The sequence below is a fragment of the Heloderma suspectum genome, chromosome 4 (assembly GCF_057233095.1).
Source record: "Heloderma suspectum isolate Gila_16-S chromosome 4, 16-S_ref, whole genome shotgun sequence".
NCBI classification, from domain to species: Eukaryota; Metazoa; Chordata; class Lepidosauria; order Squamata; family Helodermatidae; genus Heloderma; species Heloderma suspectum.
Window position 1 is genome coordinate 114321846 of NC_139461.1, and position 19118 is coordinate 114340963.

Below are 19118 nucleotides of genomic sequence, written 5' to 3' on the forward strand. Positions count from 1 at the left end.
ATATTAAAATTGTAAAGGTATTAAAACATCAGAAGACAACCAGAACAACGAAAATGGCTTCCACACGTCGCATTTTCCCAGGTCCAGACTAGTTATCCCCAAAGGCTTGCTGAAACAAAAAAGTTTTTGCATGCCTACGAAAACATATCAAGGAGGGTGCCACTCCTGCCTCCCTAGGAAGGGAGTTCCAGAGCCTTGGGGGAGCCACTGAGAAGGCCCTCTCCTGTGTTCCCACCAGGCGTGCCTGTGATGATGGCAGGATGGCAAGAAGGACTTCCCCTGAAGATCTCAGGCTCATAAGGGAGAATACAGTCTTTCAGATAACCTGGACCCGAGCCATATAGGGCTTTATAGGACATAACCAGCACTTTGAATTGTGCCCGGAAACAGACTGGGAGCCAGTGAAGCTGTTTTAACAGGGGTTACAGCTCCCTGTAACCAGCCCCAGTCAACTGTCTGGCCGCAGCTCTTTGAACCAGCTGAAGTTTCCGAACACTCTTCTGAGGCAGCCCCACGTAGAGCACGTTACAGTAATCCAAACGGGATGTAACTAAGGCATGTGTCACTGTGGTCAAGTCAGACATCTCAAGGAATGGGCGCAGCTGGCGCACTGGCTTTAACTGTGCAAAAGCACTCCTGGCCACCTCTGAAACCTGGGTATCCAGGCTCAGGGCTGAATCCAGAGGTACGCCCAAGCTGCGAACCTGAGTCTGCAGGGGGAGTGTAACCCCATCCAGCACAAGCTGTATCCCTATTCCCTGATCTACCTTTCGACTGACCAGGAGCACCTCTGTCTTGTCTGGATTAAGCTTCAATTTGTTTGCCCTCATCCAGTCCATTACTGCCGACAGACACTGGTTCAGCACCCCAACAGCTTCCTTGGAATTAGATGGAAAGGAAAAGTAGAATTGGGTGTCATCAGCGTACTGGTGACACCAAACCCCAAAACTCCGGACAACCTCCCCCAGTGGTTTCATGTATATGTTAAATAGCATGGGGGACAAAACAGAACCCTGAGGGACCCCACAAGCCAATGGCCAGGGAGTCGAACAGGAGTCCCCCAGCACCACCTTCTGGGTCTGCCCCTCCAAGAAGGAATGGAGCCACTGTAAAACAGTGCCTCCAAGTCCCATCCCAGCAAGGTGGCCCAGAAGGATACCATGGTTGATGGTATCGAAAGCCACTGAGAGGTCCAGCAGAACCAACAGGGACACACTCCCCCTGTCTAGTTCCCGGTGTAGGTCATCCACCAAGGCGACCAAAGCTGTTTCTGTCCCATAACTGGGTCTGAAGCCAGACTGAAATGGATCTAGATAATCTGTCTCATCCAGGAATCTCCGGAGTTGGGTGGCCACCACGTGCTCCAATATCTTGCCCAGAAATGGAATATTGGAGACTGGCCGATAATTATCCAATATAGTGGGGTTCAGGGAGGGCTTTTTTAACAAAGGTCTCACCACTGCCTCCTTCAAGCAGGCTGGAATTCTGCCTTGCCTAAGGGAGGCATTAACCACTCCCCTTACCCACTCGGCCAGTCCACCTCTGGCTGCTTTTATGAGCCAGGAAGGGCAAGGATCTAGAACACATGTGGTGGCTCTCACCTCTCCAAGGATTCTGTCCACATCCTCAGGCTGTACAAATTGAAAAGTATCCAACAACACTGGACAAGCAGGGGCCAAAGTTACAGCCTCTGGGTCTGTAGCAACTATAGTGTCCAAGTCAGAGTGGATCCGATGAAAATCATTTCAATAATGATTTTCCCCATGGCTATAGGTAGTAGGCATTTATGGCTCAGTTTATTTAATTTGTTTTCTACTCCTGTAACTATCTCATTGCAATCTGTTGAAGATGAACTGTTTCTGATTTAATTACATTTATATTCCACCTTCTTCCAAGGAGCTTAGGCTGGTGTTCATGGTTCTCCCTGTCCCATTTTATCATCACAACAACTCTGTGAGGCAGGTTAGGCTAAGAGAGATTGACCTGGCTTGCATCACATTACAGCCCATGGGTTAAACAACCCATGGGCTGTTGGGAACAAGTGGGAGAGAGCGAACACACTGCCTGCAGCATGCAACCATTTCCGCTTTTACTCAGCAAACCATGATCGGCTCCTTCATAAGTTGCTGAGATGTTGTCCGAGCCTGGACCACTGGGTACTTTAGAGGCTAAACAACCTAGTGATTAACCCATGGTTTGTTGTCCTCATTTATGGCTAAATGAGGATTTGAATCCAGCGCTCCCCAGTTCTAGGAGCTGTAACATTCCAACTGCTACTCTACAGTGACACTCGATTGTGTAAGCAAATTGTGACTGAAGTCAGATTATAGTTTCTGAGAGAGCTGAATTAAGGTGGTAAGATGGTGGGTGTAATTGCCTACAGTGTAGTCATTCATTTTTATCCCACTATTGTCTCTGGTCAAGCAGGTTTTGCAGCACTGCAACACCCTATAAAGCTGATTTGACCAGAAACAATAGTGGAACAATAAATACATGACCATCACATGCAGCAATGGTTTATTGCCCATACCACTTTCAACCACTCACAGGAGATATGCCTGGCACTAATGTTATACTCTTGTCAGCTCCAGGTGAAAGACTTATTTGCACATTTTAAAACCAACTTTTAGTTTTTATACATTTTCAGATTCCAATTTGTACCTTTTTTAGCTGGTTGAAATAATTCTATGGCTCTTGATTTTATTTTTTGGTGTTTAGGTTTTAGGTTGCTTTTATTGTACTGTATTATATTTTTAATGTCATTTTATGTAAACTGTCCTGAAATTGTATGTACACTGCCTTTTGGGCTAAAGGCACGGTTTATAACATTTTAAAACTGTTAACTGTTAAGATGAGGGGTTATGCACTCATATCACATTTTATTCTTACAAAGAGGACTAAAGCAGCCAGTACTATTTCACTTTGAAATGTACACATAATGAAAGCAAGGAGTTAAATTCCACATAAGCACTTCCCCCTCCACAAAAGGAAAGATTATTTTCTGCTTTCTTTCTTGCTCACCTTTGGATCCTTTCCACTTATGCAGGCTAAGCTTAGTACTCGCTGGGATGACTGACACAGTTCCACTGTCTAGTCCACTACTGATCCTGGACACGGAGAAGCTAGTCAGCCAAATCAAGTATCATGGCTTGGGGTGGCAGTGGGGGTGGCGCTGCATCTTGGACCACTGTTAGTGTGCTTATGTTTTGTGAATCCTCATACATGCACATGAAGGCGCTGTGTAATGTGCCCACCTCCTTTCTCAGGGGCTGAGCGGGCCAGCCCCATGCCAGTAGCACACCACAGCTAAACCGTGCTGCACATGCACTCCTACAGTGGCACCACTGCTCCATGTAGCCTTAAGCTATCAGAACCCATCTTTACCAGCTGGCCCTCGTTCAGCGCAGAGCAAACTGGATCGCTGGGAGATCTGAGCAAAACACCACGTTCTCAGTTACTCCTGTGCCAAGCCTAACCAAGAACTGCCTTCACTCCATATAGTCTCTAATCCTCCAACCCATTCATCCCTCTATGGTACTCCCTCTGGGAGGGTACATGGCATCAGATGTGTGTGGCCTTGGGCTCTCAGTCCTTAAATGAAAGTTACCCATTTGGAAGGCAAACAGGGCTGTTGGGAAGGCAAAATGCAGTACAAACTAAGAAGAGCAATAGAAATGCTAAAAGGTGTAGAAACATGTTCTTTGTTCCATATTTCACTTAAAGCATTTTGTTGCCTAGTGCAGAATGCACTCATCCCCCCCCCCACACACAATTCTTTGAATTAGGCACAGAAAAGGTTTAAATGTTCTTTCAGTTTTAAGCACATTAATCAATCCTAGTTAATTAAAAAGCAACAAGAAGTCCAAATGGCATTTCTCTGGAACACTGAAGATTTGTGGGGAGGCAGACTTGAGAACACTCACAGATCTACATGTATGGGATAAAATCCTCCTCTCAAGCCCACTAAAATATATCAGTTCAAAGATTCAAGGCTTAACTTTTAAGGAGGTGACGTGGTGGCATTTCACACTATTGAAAGCCCAATACTCTATCCATTCAATTCAAATAACAGATGGAAGGGGTGCAAAGGTCAGGGTACCCTGTTCCATGTACGGCAGGACTGCTTTGTTGTGTTGAGTTTGCTAAACAAACCAGCCTCACCATCGCTCACACTAGCACTACTAGGCATCATGCCTGTCAGACCAAGAACACATCTTATACAAGGACTTCATTCCAAATTTCTTTGCAACATCGAGAGCTATAGGAAGTCCACAGCCACACCAGTGTGTGTGTGCACTATAGTAAAAGAGCATCTGGGACATATATCATCAAGGAAAAAAGTGCACATCAAATTCAACATGTCAAAGGTGAAGCAAAACCAAACTCTTCCTTCGCAGAATGGAGCCCATTATTAGATTAACTGGGTAAATCTGCAAGGGTAATTACCAGCTGTCATTTGGCTCTTCCTCTCCTTCAGCTCACATCTATCAGCAGCCATTTCACCTGACTGCAGCAGAGGAAGAGATGGGACACAGCAGGGCCCACTTCATCCATTCTGCTGAGATACCAGCTGCCATTTGCTCCTCCCATCCCTGAACTGTTTCCATTCAAGATGGTAAATGCAAGAACTATGCAACTTTAAGAATAGGTGCCTGAGTTTACTTGTTTTCATCTTCCCTCCCCATCCCTTTTCCTTTCAGACAATGTCTTTGAGATTACAAGCCTGAGGGCAGAAACTGTCTTGTTTTTAATTTGTGCAAAGTTTTTAGTAAATTTTAGATATTTTATAAATGATAAATCGTAATGAAAGTGCCTCACAGATTATACCCTTACCAAAGGTATGTACTCATCTTATTACTCACCAAAATATTAATAAGATCTCTCCCAAGGATTCTTGCTGAACTGTATGCATGACAACTTTCACCCCTATTCTTCTACCCTCATTTGCTTTCCGTTATCTTTACCCCACTGGTACATTGTTGCACCCAGTTTTGTATATGGATTTTAAAACTTCCTATAAGTAAAAATGGGGTGTGGGGGAGGGAATTGTGGTAATTTTGCAAAGAATGACTGCATTCATTGTGGCATGAGTTTTCGTAGGCAACTACTACTCCAATCAGATGCGGGAAGTGACAGTGTCTGTTGTTCCTGCAGCAGAGTAACTGTAAAACGCTTCTAGAATTTATCTTTGGCTAATTAACATTCATACTCTGTATACAATGTTTTTGCCTTTGGAATTTTAAAACAGAACTTTAGAAAAAAAACAAATAAAAACTATACAAAACTTCAGAAAACATGAAAAGAAAAACTCAGTCCCCACAAGTGTCTAGCACAATGAGGAAAATCTGTAGCTAGCATCTATGATGAATTAACAGTAAAACTGCTTAACAGCCATGATAAGTATCAAAAGGTGTGAGGGTGACAAAATCTCTGTCACCTATTAACACATATTTTATAGGATTTTACCATTTATCTGGGGGACCAGGTAAACCCCTAAATCTTCAAAGGCTACTTGAAGATTAATAAATATTAAATTTCAGAATAAAGAGACTATGCTCTTTGTTATTTAATACAAAGGTTCGGCATATCAACAAATGATATCCAAATGTTTCTCAGAGACCACAGCCACTGCATTATTTCTAAAAAAAAAATCAGTTAAAGAACCTAGCTTAAAAAAAGCTCCTCCAGAAGACAGCTCAAACAGTAAATACTTTTTCTGCCTTTAAGATCTCCAAGCTTTGGAATTTACAAGGATTTCATTTTTTATATATAAATCAACGCTTTTCTATTTGAAAATACGCCCATTAATATCATGTTATTTTACGCCATGCATGAAATGTGCAGCCTGCACCTCACAGTGCTGATGATGGTGACATCACCACATGGTCCTCTGGCGTTGCATACAGAACGCACACTTGAATGTTCCCTTCACATTGACCACTGAAATCATCGCCTTTATCAGTGCAAGACAAACAAAAGATCACCATGAGTGAGACCACGTGGCACTAGTGTTTCCTAAACTTTTGGTATCCGCAGCACAGGTTTTTTTTAATACCTGTGAGATGTAATGCAAGCTGCCTCGGGGAATTTTGCAGTTCCTTAAGTCTTCCCTTGGAACGATGTCAATGTTCGTATATTGGCAAGCAGGGGATGAATGCTACAGTAAGATATCCCAGATCTGAAGGAAACAGAATGGTAGCAGAACCTTTCAGGTGGAAGCAATGTTACGGACCTCCGTCCATAGTTCCTCAGGCACTCTGTCTATCAGGTCTAATCCCTGAAATCTATTCCTCACCTCCACTGTATATTCATAAGGGATATGATTTAGGTCATACCTGAATGGTTTAGTGGTTTTCCCTACGTTCTTCAATTTAAGCTGAAATTGTGCAACAAGAAGCTCATGATCTGAGCCACAGTCAGCTCGAGGTCTTGTTTACTGACTGTATAGAGCTTCTCCATCTTTGGCTGCAAACTACATAATCAATCTGATTTCGATATTGACCATCTGGTGATGTCCATGTGTAGAGTCACCTCTTGTGCTGTTGGAAAAGCGTGTTTGCTATGAGCAGCGTGTTCTCTTGGCAAAACTCTATTAGCCTTTGTCCTGCTTCATTTTGCACACCAAGGCCATGCTTGCCTGTTATCCCGGTGATTTCTTGACTTCCTACTTTAGCATCCCAATCCCCTATGATGAAGAGGACATCTTTTTTTTCTGACCTTCTGAGAGCACAACAGCGTGCCTGGATGCCGTCGAACTGCAGCTCCCATCAGCAATAGTCGGCACAGCCAATGGTGAAGGCTAATGTGAGGTGCAGCCCAACAACAACATCTGGATGGCTACATGTTCCCTGCCCCTGCTCTAACAACTCAGGGCTGCATACATGGAGTTTTAAAGTCACAACCCAGTGAGGTAGGTTAGGTGGAGAGACAATGCATGACCCAGGGTCACAGACTAAGCTTTGTGGCCGAGAAGGGATCTGAATCTCAGTTTCCTTGGCCCAAGTACCACACACACCCTGCTACACTACACTGGCCCTCTGCTGTCACAATGATTTGTTAGTCCTATTTAGCCTGACCTCTTGCCTAAAGGCAGGCCATCCACCCAACTGTTTCCTGCAGATTAACTGCGCACCACTCTAATTTAGGCCAAAGAGTGCAGGCCCACTGTAGAAAGAGGAATGCAGACACACTACAGTGCCTAACTTTACTGTATCAAGGAATATACAAAAATGAGCTACAGGATTCAGCTGATAACTCAAGTCTCTTAGAGTTAATTCACACACAAGTGTTGATCACTTGAAATGCCACAGATAGAACCCTCATATCATGTGTGACTTCACACACTGAACTACAAGCCATCGAGTATGAGTAAGCAAGTGGCACATATGAATATCCCTTACAGATCTTTACAGGACTGACTCACAGAGTTCAACGGAGTACAGCTTAAATGTTTGCAGAACTGGATCTATGTTACATTGAACACATTTGATAAATAGGTATGGAACATGGGCATAGACTGGGGACATAAAGTACTGTGATGGTTATCTACAGAACCCTGTGTGCATACCTAAAGTGCTTCCATGCACATATGCAGGCTTTGTTAATTTTTTTAGTTCTAATAACAGCCTCCAGCACCATGTCAGATGCCACTCCACTGGCTCCCCTAACCTTTGAAGCACAATTTTGGGGGGGATGCAAGGGACTGAGACAGAAAGAAGGTAGTAGGTCATTTTATTCTCCAGTTAACATGTATTTGGCAAGTCTCAAAAACCAACATAACCTTGCCCAAAGAGATTAACGTTCGTTAGACTCTCCAGAAAAAAAATCTATTTATTGACATGAGCAGCCCAATCCCACACATGTTGACTTGGAAGTAACTCTCACCATGTTCAATGGGACTTACTCCCAGGTAAGTGTGTATAGAATTGCAGTCCAAAAATATCTCTGCAAACTCAGTATGGCAAGAGCCATCCTTTGGGGGTGGGGCGGGGGTGGGTGGGGGCCAGCACTGAGAGAATCACAATGCAGCAACTTTCAACATGCACTGGCTCCCTGTCTCAACTCCACTATAGGCTGTGGCAACAGGAAGACCAACACAAGCAGCACAAATGGCGCATGCTGATGGTATAGGATTTTAGTATACTATAATTAATGTTTGTGCTTTGTATTCTCCTGCTCCCCACTGCCACAATGTGGTAGCCGCAGGAAGTTCAGACATGCTTCTGTATGTGCCTGGACTGGGCAGAGGTGGTAGCAGCAAAATACAATATATTAACAGTTTAAATAACTCATAAGATCCTGTAAATTTTCATACTGTATATGAAACCCAGCTCTATCTGGCTAGGCACAGATGATGTTCTTATTAATCATCTGCTTCAATGAACAGTCATATTTTAATAATACCCACTGCATGTTTTATACATAAATGCATTTATGCCAGCCTTTTTGGCTGATTTGGGGGAGGCAGTCAGGTTAAGCTCCTGTTAATAGTGCTATTCCCATACATTTCCTTACACAATGGCCTTATACACAAGTGACCAGATTTATTATAATATAGGGTTTGGAAAAGCAGAAACGTTGTCTTTCATAACTATTCAGCAGCTGATGAGAAATGAAGGCAATGATAACAAAAACAACGACTGAAGGAGATTAGTGCTGACAGAAGGGGCTATAATTATTTGGGTTATTTGAAAAGAGATTGGGGTATTATGCAATAAAATCACTGAAGGAAGATTGAAATGTTAAAGGGTGTGGGAGGGGAGGAAACAGAAAGGAAATAAGATTTTAGTGATACAGATTTTTTTTAAATATTAGATCTTATTTGCTTCTACTACCGATTTCAGAGTTTAAAAAACATACCTGTTGGCGCAAGACAGTCCTTCCAATCAAAATAACCTGCATAAATGCCAGGTTCCAATGAGCCTACTACAGGGTCAGCCTTTAGTTCAATGTACATTTCATACAATCGTTGATCAAGTTCTTTTAATGAGTCCATGCTAACCTATAACAAAAAGGAACAAACACGACGATTATTAATAAATATGATTTGTGCGCTACCTCCTCTGATCTAGCAAAAGTGTCAGACACTTAACACCCTCAGAACTTGCAACTGTGAACATTTTGGAAAAAAAACAACCCCCTTCCCCCAACCCACAAAACTGTTAGAACCAAGAAGCTTCATAGGAAACTGGCAGGATCCCAAAAGGTAGACTGATGACATATTTTGCTGGCAGGTTTATAACATACTGGCTGCTTTTGAACTTAATGCTATATCATGGTTTACTGTTGCAAGAATGAGCCTAGCTCCCCATTCACCTCCTCTCTCCAGAGTGGTGGTGGGATCAGATTGGAAGCTTCAGCTTCACATTAACAACAGTTTAATGTGATAGCTGAACCCTAAATTGTGGTTAATCTTAACTATGATTAGTAAAAACAAGCTGGTTTCATAAACCATGGTTGGAAGCTGACTTGTTTCCACTAACCAGAGCTAAGATTAACCACAGTTTGTCCAGGTTCAGACAAAAAGGTAAGGGTTAATAAAAAATGGAAGCAAAACCTTCTGAACTCCTTCTCATAGCTGTGCTAGAGGAGTGAGAGAGGAATGTGATAGGCTCATTCCTGGAACACTAAACAATGGTTTAGCACTATATCTGAACCAGCCCATTGTATTTCTTAGGGAGCAATCCTATGGGGATAGGCAGCTGCCTATCCTGAAAACTGAATAATCCTATGGCCATCTAGCAGCCATAGGACTGCGCCATTAATCATTTACTTGGACTGAGATATACTGCCTGTTAACACACAGTTCTACATATTCTGGATGTAAACTCCTTTTGTAGCTCACTAGCTAAGGTTCTCATTGCCAGAAGCAGGAATTATGTGATGAGATGATGGGCAGCTAAGAATTCTTCTCATAGGGAAGCCTACAATATACCAGACAGAAATGTGCATATTTTCACAAGGCGTGCAGTCATTCCAAGATGTTCCCAGCATGAACAGATTGGGGGTGACTGTGACAATCCAAAGCAACAAATACAGGACAAAATGAAAAGTAACTTGGATTGGGAGTTTATGGGTTAGGTGCATCAAGGCCATATTACATTTCAGCATGGGTGAAGTTGTGATGGATGTGAACAATAAGTAAAAACAGAATTATAAGGTAACACAATCTTCTACAGGAAGATTTTAAGCCCTAAAGAATTAACATTTCTCAGATCAGACCATTCAGGAAGTACAGCCAGTGGCATACACACACACCCATTGTTGGTGGCTCATAAGTAATGGAACAAACCAACATCATTTCAAACTTAAGGATCGCCTTTAATACCTGGATGAAAATCCTTTGCAGTCAATGACTGCCTGAAGTCTGGAACCCATGGACATGACCAAAAGCTGAGTTTCCTCCCTTGATATGCTTTGCCAGGCCTTTACTGCAGTTGCCTTCAGCTGCTGCTTGTTTGTGGGTCTTTCTGCCTTCAGTCTTGTCTTCAGTAAGTAAAAAGCATGCTCTATTGGGTGGAGATCAGGTGACTGACTTGGCCATTGAAGAACAGCCCATTTCTTTGCCTGGATAAACTCTTGGGTAGCTTTTGCTGTATGTTTTGGGTCATTATCCAACTGCAATATGAAGCGGCGTCTTACCAGTTTGGCAGCATTCGGCTGAATCTGAGCAGAAAGAATAGCCCTATACACTTTAGAATTCATCCTGCTGCTTTTATCAGCAGTCAGATCATCAATAAATACCAGTGACCTGGTTCCATTGACAGCCATACATGCCCATGCCATAACACTGCCTCCACCATGTTTGACAGATGATGTGGTATGCTTTGGATCATGAGCTGTTCCTTTCCTTCTCCATACTTTTCTCTTCCCATCATTCTGGTACAAGTTAATCTTGGTTTCCTCAGTCCAGAGAATCTTATTCCAGAACTGGGCAGGCTTTTTTAGGTGTTCGCTGGCAAAGGCTAATCTGGCCTGTCTGTTCTTGAGCATTATCAGTGGTTTGCACCTTGTTGTGAAGCCTCTGTATTTACATTCATAAAGCTGGCTCTTGACTGTAGATGTTGACAATAACATGCCATGCCTACCTCCACAAGAGTGTTCTTGACCTGGCTAGATGTTGTGAAAGGGTTCCTCTTCACCCTGAGCAGAATTCTGCGGTCATCCACTTTAGTTGTCTTCCATGGTCTTCCAGGCCTTTTGCTGTTGCTGAGCTTGCCAGTTAATTCCTTCTTGTTCAGGATGTTCCAAACTGTTGTGTTGGCCACTCCCACTGTTTTTGCTATCTCTCTGATGGGTTTATTTTGTTTCCTCAGCCTAATGATGGCCTCCTTCACTTGCATGGACACCTCTTTGGACCTCATGTTGGGGGTTCCAGTGAACAGCTACCAAATGCAACACTCAGAACCACCTCCAAGCCTTTTATCTGCTTGATTGGTCATGGGGTACCCAGGAAACAGGCCACACCTGGCCATGCAGCTGCTTATCAGCCATTCGTTCCATTACTTATGAGCCACCAACGATGGGGGGGGGGGTGTATGCCACTGGCTGTCCTTCCTGAATGGGTAGTGCCCCACTTTTGCCAAACCCCTTGAATTACAGCTGGAAGTCCTGACTTTGCTCCCATCTGGGTGTGTTTCCTTTCAACCTCAATGTGGTGGTGTACAGAGGCCAACTGCCAAAACAGTTATCCTTGTTCCAATATTTCTGGCCCTGACTGTATCTCCACAACAAGGTCTCTAACAAAAATGTCACCTCACAATAGCTTAATTTAACTAATATTAGTCAAAACCAACATTAGTCAAAGACTACGGAAATGTATCACCTGACTGCAATAGCTATGAATGATGAACTGGACAAACTTTATCACAAGTAAAAATGACTAAACTGGAGCGCCGATGGAAAAAAAAAGTAACAGCCTTGGTAAATGCAAGTACTGTTGGGATGGTTGCCCAGCTCCTCCTCTGCCAGCACCACTATTGCTACTCACATTCTCTCTCTCTCTCTCTCTCTCTCTCTCTCTCTCTCTCTCGGTACAGTGAACTCAGGCTAGAAGACAAAGAGCAATGTGAGCAGCTGCCACAGTGCTACACTGAGTTTCTCTAGCAGATCTTAACTCTCAAGTGCCAGGACAAGCTCTACGAACAGAGCTGTGATAGTATAAAGTAAGATGGGAAAGGGATAAGTGGGCAGAAGTGTTTTTGATACTTGGTTGCTTTGCCAGGGGGAAATGCTAAATTAACCCAGGTGAGTGACCAACCGTATGGCTGATGAATATGAAGGCCTGAATCTAATTTATATTAAAGGAGCCTCTTAGAGGCATGTTTGGGGCGTCCCAGAAAATGATAACAGTAACATGATTACCAGGAAGAGTACATGCATTTCTGAAACTAAATACATTGTCCTAAGAAGTCAGAAGTCTATTTACGAAAAGTCAGGAGAATGAGACAACTATTTCCACCCACTTTTGACACTTTTATTCTCAGGAAAGAACACAAAACAAAACCATACTCAACAATTAGTTTGAACAGTGGTTGACTGTAGGTATTACATTTAATGTAAAAAGATTTTAAATTATCACCAAAATATTGTATTAAGAATATACATCGCTGATTAAACTGGGTAGTGGGACTCTGACAAAGCAGGGGTAGGCAACTTGGTGCCCCCTAGATGTTTTGGGCTACAACTCCCATAATTCCTGACCACTGGCCATGCTGGCTGGAGTTTATGGGAGTGGTAGTCCAAAACACCTAGAGGGCACTAGCTTACCTATCCCTGTGAAACATCACTGAACATGAATGCAGACACCTTTTCTGTCGTGGAGAGAGAGAAAAAGACAACCACTATCGTACATTAGAGGTTTATAACATTATGAAAAATATGGAAAAATATACCATTTCTATATGGTATATAAAAAACCTTTTCAAACGACAATTCACTTAACCTAAAGGGTTCAAGACAAACAAAATTAAATACCTGTCAGAATCAGGCTGGAACTCTGTCTCCCATCTATACTAGGGCCTTAGCCCTACCTGTTCATCAACCAGTTTGACCCCTATTGGCTGCTAGGATTGCTGAGCAAATTCTCCTGGGAAAGCTGGATGGGCTTTGCATCAGGAATCTGAGCTTCCTCTGCAGTGTGGCAGTTGGTTTAAGTTCCTAGGCTGGTCCCTGGCTGTTATTCCCCTGGAACACTGCCTGCTTGCTTCACTGGCTTTCCTGCCTTTTTATCTGTCCCATAGAGCCAAATCTGTATACAATAGGACTATCCAGAGTCCTGATCTTGGCAAGCTTTGCCTGAGCTCCTCAGGCTCTCATTCTGTAAGGATATGACTAGGAAGTCTAGTTTAGATGGATTTGCTTGAAGCTTTGTTTCCAACAGCACCTTTTCACACAACATATAATTAACATAAGGAATTGATTGCCACAACAATGAAGCACTAGTCAATTTATTCAAAGAGTGAGTGGCTATCCCTATCATACACTGCTTGTGACTGCTAGAGACTGAGTGCTAGACTAGACTGAACTTGTCTATACAGAAAGGAAATTCTTATGTTAATCTCCTTTAAAAAAAGAGAGAAAAGAATATTGAGGATGCCATGTACTGTATTTATTTCACAATATTTTAATCCTGAAATTGTTAGCCTCAAATATGAAACCTGACTTAATGTTCCAAAAATCTTTGTAATAGTACAAGTTAAAATTATAACAGAAATCCCTTTTTCTAACTACGGGCAGAATCCAACAGGGCACTTAAGCCCCTGCAGGTTCTCTTGCACCCTGCCAATTCTGTTGTGCAACCTTGCACAACACTGATTTAGTGCTTCCAGGGCAACCCAAAATGAGCAGAAACTAGTTTCAGGAAGGAGGCAGGTTGGCGGAGCTCTGGTGAGGGAGTTCCACCGACTTGCCCCCTTCCAGAAACAAGCATTTTCACTCATTTTGTGGCTTCCTTTAGGATGCACTAAATTTCCTTGCATAAGTGATAGGTCCCGGTTTCACATTGGAATTGGTGGGACCCAACGCTTGCAGAAGGGCCACCGGCAGGGGCATAAGCACCCCGTTGCATTCTGCTTATAGTTAGAAAAAGGGATTTGTGTTATAACATGGTTAAGATCACCATGTAAAATCTCTGCAGTTTTCAAGTACTCTAAAAATCTTGGGGAATACACAAAGGTATTGGTGGAAATATGTAGACAGTACCTGGAGTAATCAGGATAAATGTGTTTCTTATTGCAGCCTAGAGTTCTATTCAGTTGCACTAGTCTTACTGAATGCAACTCAAAATATGACTTATTTTGGATAGCTACTAAAACCTCAGACCCAATTTACAGCAAATGCTTACTTGAGTGATTTTTTCAACTCCTTGGAAGCCATGTTTTTCAAAGTGCTCAGCTAGGTTTAGGAAGGTGTGACGTTCTAGATAGCAGCAGTTACTAAGCACAATTAAAAGTCTCCGTTCCTAAATCAAGGAAGGTTTTAACAGAAGAAAAATTCATTAGTGGTACAAGAAAGATGCAGAGGTAAACTATTTTACTAAGAAGAGAGCAATTACTATTGTTTAAAACAGATATCAGCTTACTAATTAGGAACATAGCAGCAATAAAACAGAACATGTGTTATCCGCATATTTTTGAGAACAAAGTTACTACAGGATATAATGAGAATTACTTCCAAGTAGATACACATCAGATTGCTCAGTTGATTTCCTTTAACAGTTATTTTAATAAGGTTAACCATACTTACTAAAGACAAACTGGAGTCTTCATGGATGCTTCCAAATAAGTCTGAAGATGAAACATCAACTGAAAGGCTAAGAGATTTTTGCAAGAAGTTACTGGTTAAGCATTGATGGCTTTGCTCTAAACATTTAGAATATATATCTACATTATAAACTTAAATTGGTTTTATGTCATTTTAACTAACTTGGCCTCCCCCAAAGAAAAACAGGCTGCTTACCTGTTGTTTTTTGAGTGGTCATCTCTATAGTCACTCTTACGGGTTCTGTGCCCATGCAGAGCAAAGGTTCAGAACCTTCAAGGGTTAGGTGATAAAAGTTAGCTCTGTAGGCACCCACTCAAAGGGCACGGCTCCCACCTACCTACTCAGTTCCTTCTTGACCGCTGAAGCAGTAGCTTCTCTAGGAACTTTTGTTGTGCTCCATTTCTGAGGCGTGCATAATGGGGTGCATATGGCAGGCCCTTGCAGCCTGCATAGAGACCACAAAGAAATAGAACCTGGGAACTGACATTTGGAAAGGTTGCTGAGAACCATCTGTTAAGACAGTGGTCTCCGAACATTTTTGATTGTGCACCCCATCAGTAAAAATTTTTGAGCATGCACCCCCAATATATGTATATTTATTTAAAAATGATATACCTGTACTACTGTCCTAATATATTATGTACATTATGAAACATACGCACAAAATAAAAAATGTTAAAGGATGAGATAAAGATGAAATAAACAATATTTTTAAAAATAATTTATTTTATTTATTAAAGGTATAAAAACCGTTTTGCTCTCATTAAAAATATTATTATTAATAATATTTTTTGTTAGAGCAATGTGATTGAAGATGCTTCATTATTTTTGAAAATCTTGGTTTAACACTTTGTGATACAGCGATTCGAAGGTCTGGTTCCAAGTTCAGTTTATTTTGATACTTGTTTTTAATGGCTGTCATAGCTGAAAAATATACCTCACAAAGTTACGTAGATCCAAATGAAAAAAGTACATTGTTGGCTGCACTTACTAAATCATGTACCCATTTTTCAGTCCTATCCACCAATTATGCAAAGGTTTTTGTGGAAATTCAGCTAGTAAACTTCCATCTTCCCTGATGTCAACCAGTTGTTCTTGCAAACTAATCGGAAGGTGTTGCATTTTCAAATTTTTAACAAATGGGTTCAAAACCCACTGAAACTCTTTGTTTGGAAGATTTTTAAACAAGTTAGAAAATTCCATTGCCAAGTTTTTTAGGTGTGCAGATATGAGAGTGTTCATAGGTGACACACTTACATAGTTTCGGCAACAAAATCACAGACCGATGGAAACATTTCTGAACATCCATTTTCAAAATGCTCTCTCCATAGCACGAGTTTCTTTTGAAAAGCAGTTACTTTCTCACTCATTGTTAAAACGTCACCTCTGCCTTGAAGGGACAGATCAAGCGTGTTTATTTTTTCACAAATATCTGCTACATAGCATACTACTGACAGCCACTTGTCATCACAGAGAAGGTCAGCACATTTGGAACAAATCTGCTCTCCTTTGGCAGGACGGCAGCTGCTCCGGGGCCACGGCCGAGCAACCAACTGCGTCTTCCTCCGCCGTGCCTGGCAGAGACTGGCACAGTTGCTCTTGGTGGCCGTGGCAGAGGCAGGATAGGGCTGGAGCCAGGGCAGCAGGAGGCTGCTCAATTATCAGGTGGCTCGCGCACCCCAATGGACCATCTTGTGCACCCCACTTTGGAGACCACTGTGTTAGGATTCCTAGCCTCCCTCACAGAGCTACAATTGCCGGGGGAGAGGGGCTATTAAATTATTTAGCTGTGGTATAGATATGCCGTTAGATATCATTTATACATTTGGGAGCATGGCTGGAATACTCACATTAGTGGCTCCCGAACAATCTGGGCCTAAGCCATGATTTCAAGGTATTTTGTACGGAAACAGAAAAAAAATCTCAAAAGAAGAAAAGAATCAGCTACAAAATTGGAACCCAACCCATAGAAGATCCTATTCAGACAGTCGCCCACCATGAGTACAGCATGACAAAAGCAATGAGAAGGGCGGGGCTAGAGCGCTCTCCCTCCTCACATGTTTGATCGACACAGTAGGTGAACGCCTGAATAGGGCTTAGCAGTAAGCTAAAATAAGCTAAAGGTATTGCTGAACAGATATTCTTGAGTGCTGGTGTTTAGACTAGCAGCTGAAATACAATGAAATGTGAGGGCACTAGGCTCCAGATCAAGGGTCTCCAAGCTCCAAAATACAAAACAACTCTTTCGAACCCAAATAAAGAGGGTGCTGGAAGGGGGCATGTCAACTTCTCAGTTATTTTTTTAAAATAAAACCCTAAATAAAACAACATCAGGAGGGGGAGAAGCCTGGGGGAAACCAAGAAAGGTATCTATGGGCACATTGGTGCCCATGGGTACCATGTTGGAGACCCCAACTCCAGATTATTTCTTTCAATGTGCTCACGCAGGAACAGTATCCTGGTGTTTCCATGCACATCTACCACTAATGCAACTGGAAAATGGCCATCTGCAGAAATTTGGAGTAACCCAAAACATTACCACAAAATTATTTTACTTACTGTGTAGTATCTACATCACTATCAGGCTTTGTACTCAATTGTTCCAGGCAATCAATGAATACCTACGAGAGAGATAAACTCTGATCTAACCTCATTATTTGACTACCAGTGGTATCATTACATAAAAATGATCTTCTAAGCCACATTTTCCTTTACAAATCTTTTAATCTTTATAGCATACTTTCCGCTTCATTTGGGCAACCTGGATTTTAACTGAATTTTAATGACCTAATTCTGTTACCCAATGCAAGACGTTAAATTGAACAGGATATACTTTTTAGTTTTAAAATGTTGCCTCCTTTCCACGAGAATGGAAACTACAATACTAGAATGGGAAGATATAATCTGTGGCAGGGAACCCATGCTTTTATGCTAAGTGTATTCTTCACATTTCGGTCTGGTTTGTTGCTACAGGCACTAAATACATGTTATGAGGGAACACTTCTTTCCCAAGACCAGCTTTTCTTTCCAAGGCAAGTGTGGGTGCAGTAAAAGCAGCTGGGATGGTGGTGGCAGCATAAAGATGTAGACCTGGTGAGTCAGGGAAGGGTTAAGCAATTTTTCCCACCTGCTGATTTTTCCCTGCAAGTACCCCTGCACCCACATTTGCCTTAGAAAGAAAAGAGGGATGATCAGATTAGTACCTGTTTAGTAAGATACTAAGTTTTATGCAACCAACATCATCAGAAGCACACTGTAAATCAGGACAGGACATGGAGTCCACGGACTGTGTGTCACCTTTATGACACATTCTGTTATAAACTATGTGCAAAAAGGGAACCCACAAATACTTTTGCCTTTGTTTGAGATCCTCCTGCCAATTATCCTCTCTGACATTGAAGTGTAAATCTTTTGCGCTATTGTCCTCAATCGTCTTCAGCAAGTTTGCTTTTCTGAATTTTTATTCAATTTAGGGATGGGTTAACACTCTCCAATTACTTCAAAAAGCATTTGGGTTTTATAACAAAAATCACTGAAAAACCTCAAGGCCTTTTGCAAGAACTTACAAGGAATGCTTACGAAGTCCAAAATGTAAACCCTATTGGGGCCCTTCCTGGGCTGTGCAGAATGCCAGTTTCAGCTAGAGATCGTGGGGCTTGTATTGATTCCCCCACTGCAAATGGATGACAGTTCTAGGGGGACTCTCCTCAGCTGTGTAGCACCATTGGTCATTTGATGTGTGAACTCCCCCCACCCACCCACAAATCAGGTGACCTCAATTTGGGCCCCTTTCTTCAGCTGCACAACTTGGTCATTCACACCCAGGATTTGTACTCAAGCCCAATGATCCCCAGCTGCATATAGAGATGGCACGGGGCAAACCTAATTTAAGTCAGGGCAAATGCAAAGGGAGATCAGCACGACTTGAGCTGAGCCTGCTTTATTTGAAAGGGGAGAGTTGGCATTTTTAGCCACCCCCCCACCAGACCCTTGCCCAGCCTTAATTCAGTTCGACTAAATTCTAACCGAATGAGAAATGAACACTCTTTACAAATAACGTCTCAAGCATTTGTAACTGAATATACAAACATTACCTTAGATACTTGCCTAAGTCATATGTTTGTATTACCTGCATGATGTTAATGCTCAGCTGGCACACATCTTCCTGTATTTTCGGCTGCTGAAAAACCTAAAGAAAGAATCACAACAACTTAGTGAAAGGGCATCACAAGAAGCAGCTGTTCCACTCCACATTTGGTTCCGCCATTTTACTGCCAACTTGAAGACATCCTTTAAGCTCAAGAAACAGAAAGTACAAGGAACTATTCTAAGGAGCTATATTTTTAACCTCGCCT

General features: G+C 42.2%; 1 protein-coding gene across 4 annotated transcripts in view; it reads right to left on the bottom strand.

Moving 5' to 3' along the window:
- EXOC2 (exocyst complex component 2) overlaps window positions 1–19118 on the bottom strand; it is a 111561-nt gene that overhangs the window by 27123 nt on the left and 65320 nt on the right. For 3 of the 4 annotated variants that reach the window (XM_084850468.1, XM_084850469.1, XM_084850470.1), the window contains exons 19-23: window positions 18893–18952; window positions 17323–17384; window positions 14746–14812; window positions 14345–14461; window positions 8860–9001 (exon numbers count right to left, since the gene is read on the bottom strand). In XM_084850468.1, coding sequence (XP_084706594.1) covers window positions 8860–9001; window positions 14345–14461; window positions 14746–14812; window positions 17323–17384; window positions 18893–18952 — 448 coding nt within the window. Of the gene's footprint in view, window positions 1–6027; window positions 6179–8859; window positions 9002–14344; window positions 14462–14745; window positions 14813–17322; window positions 17385–18892; window positions 18953–19118 lie in introns of those variants that run through there. The other variant, XM_084850471.1, reaches the window with a different exon arrangement.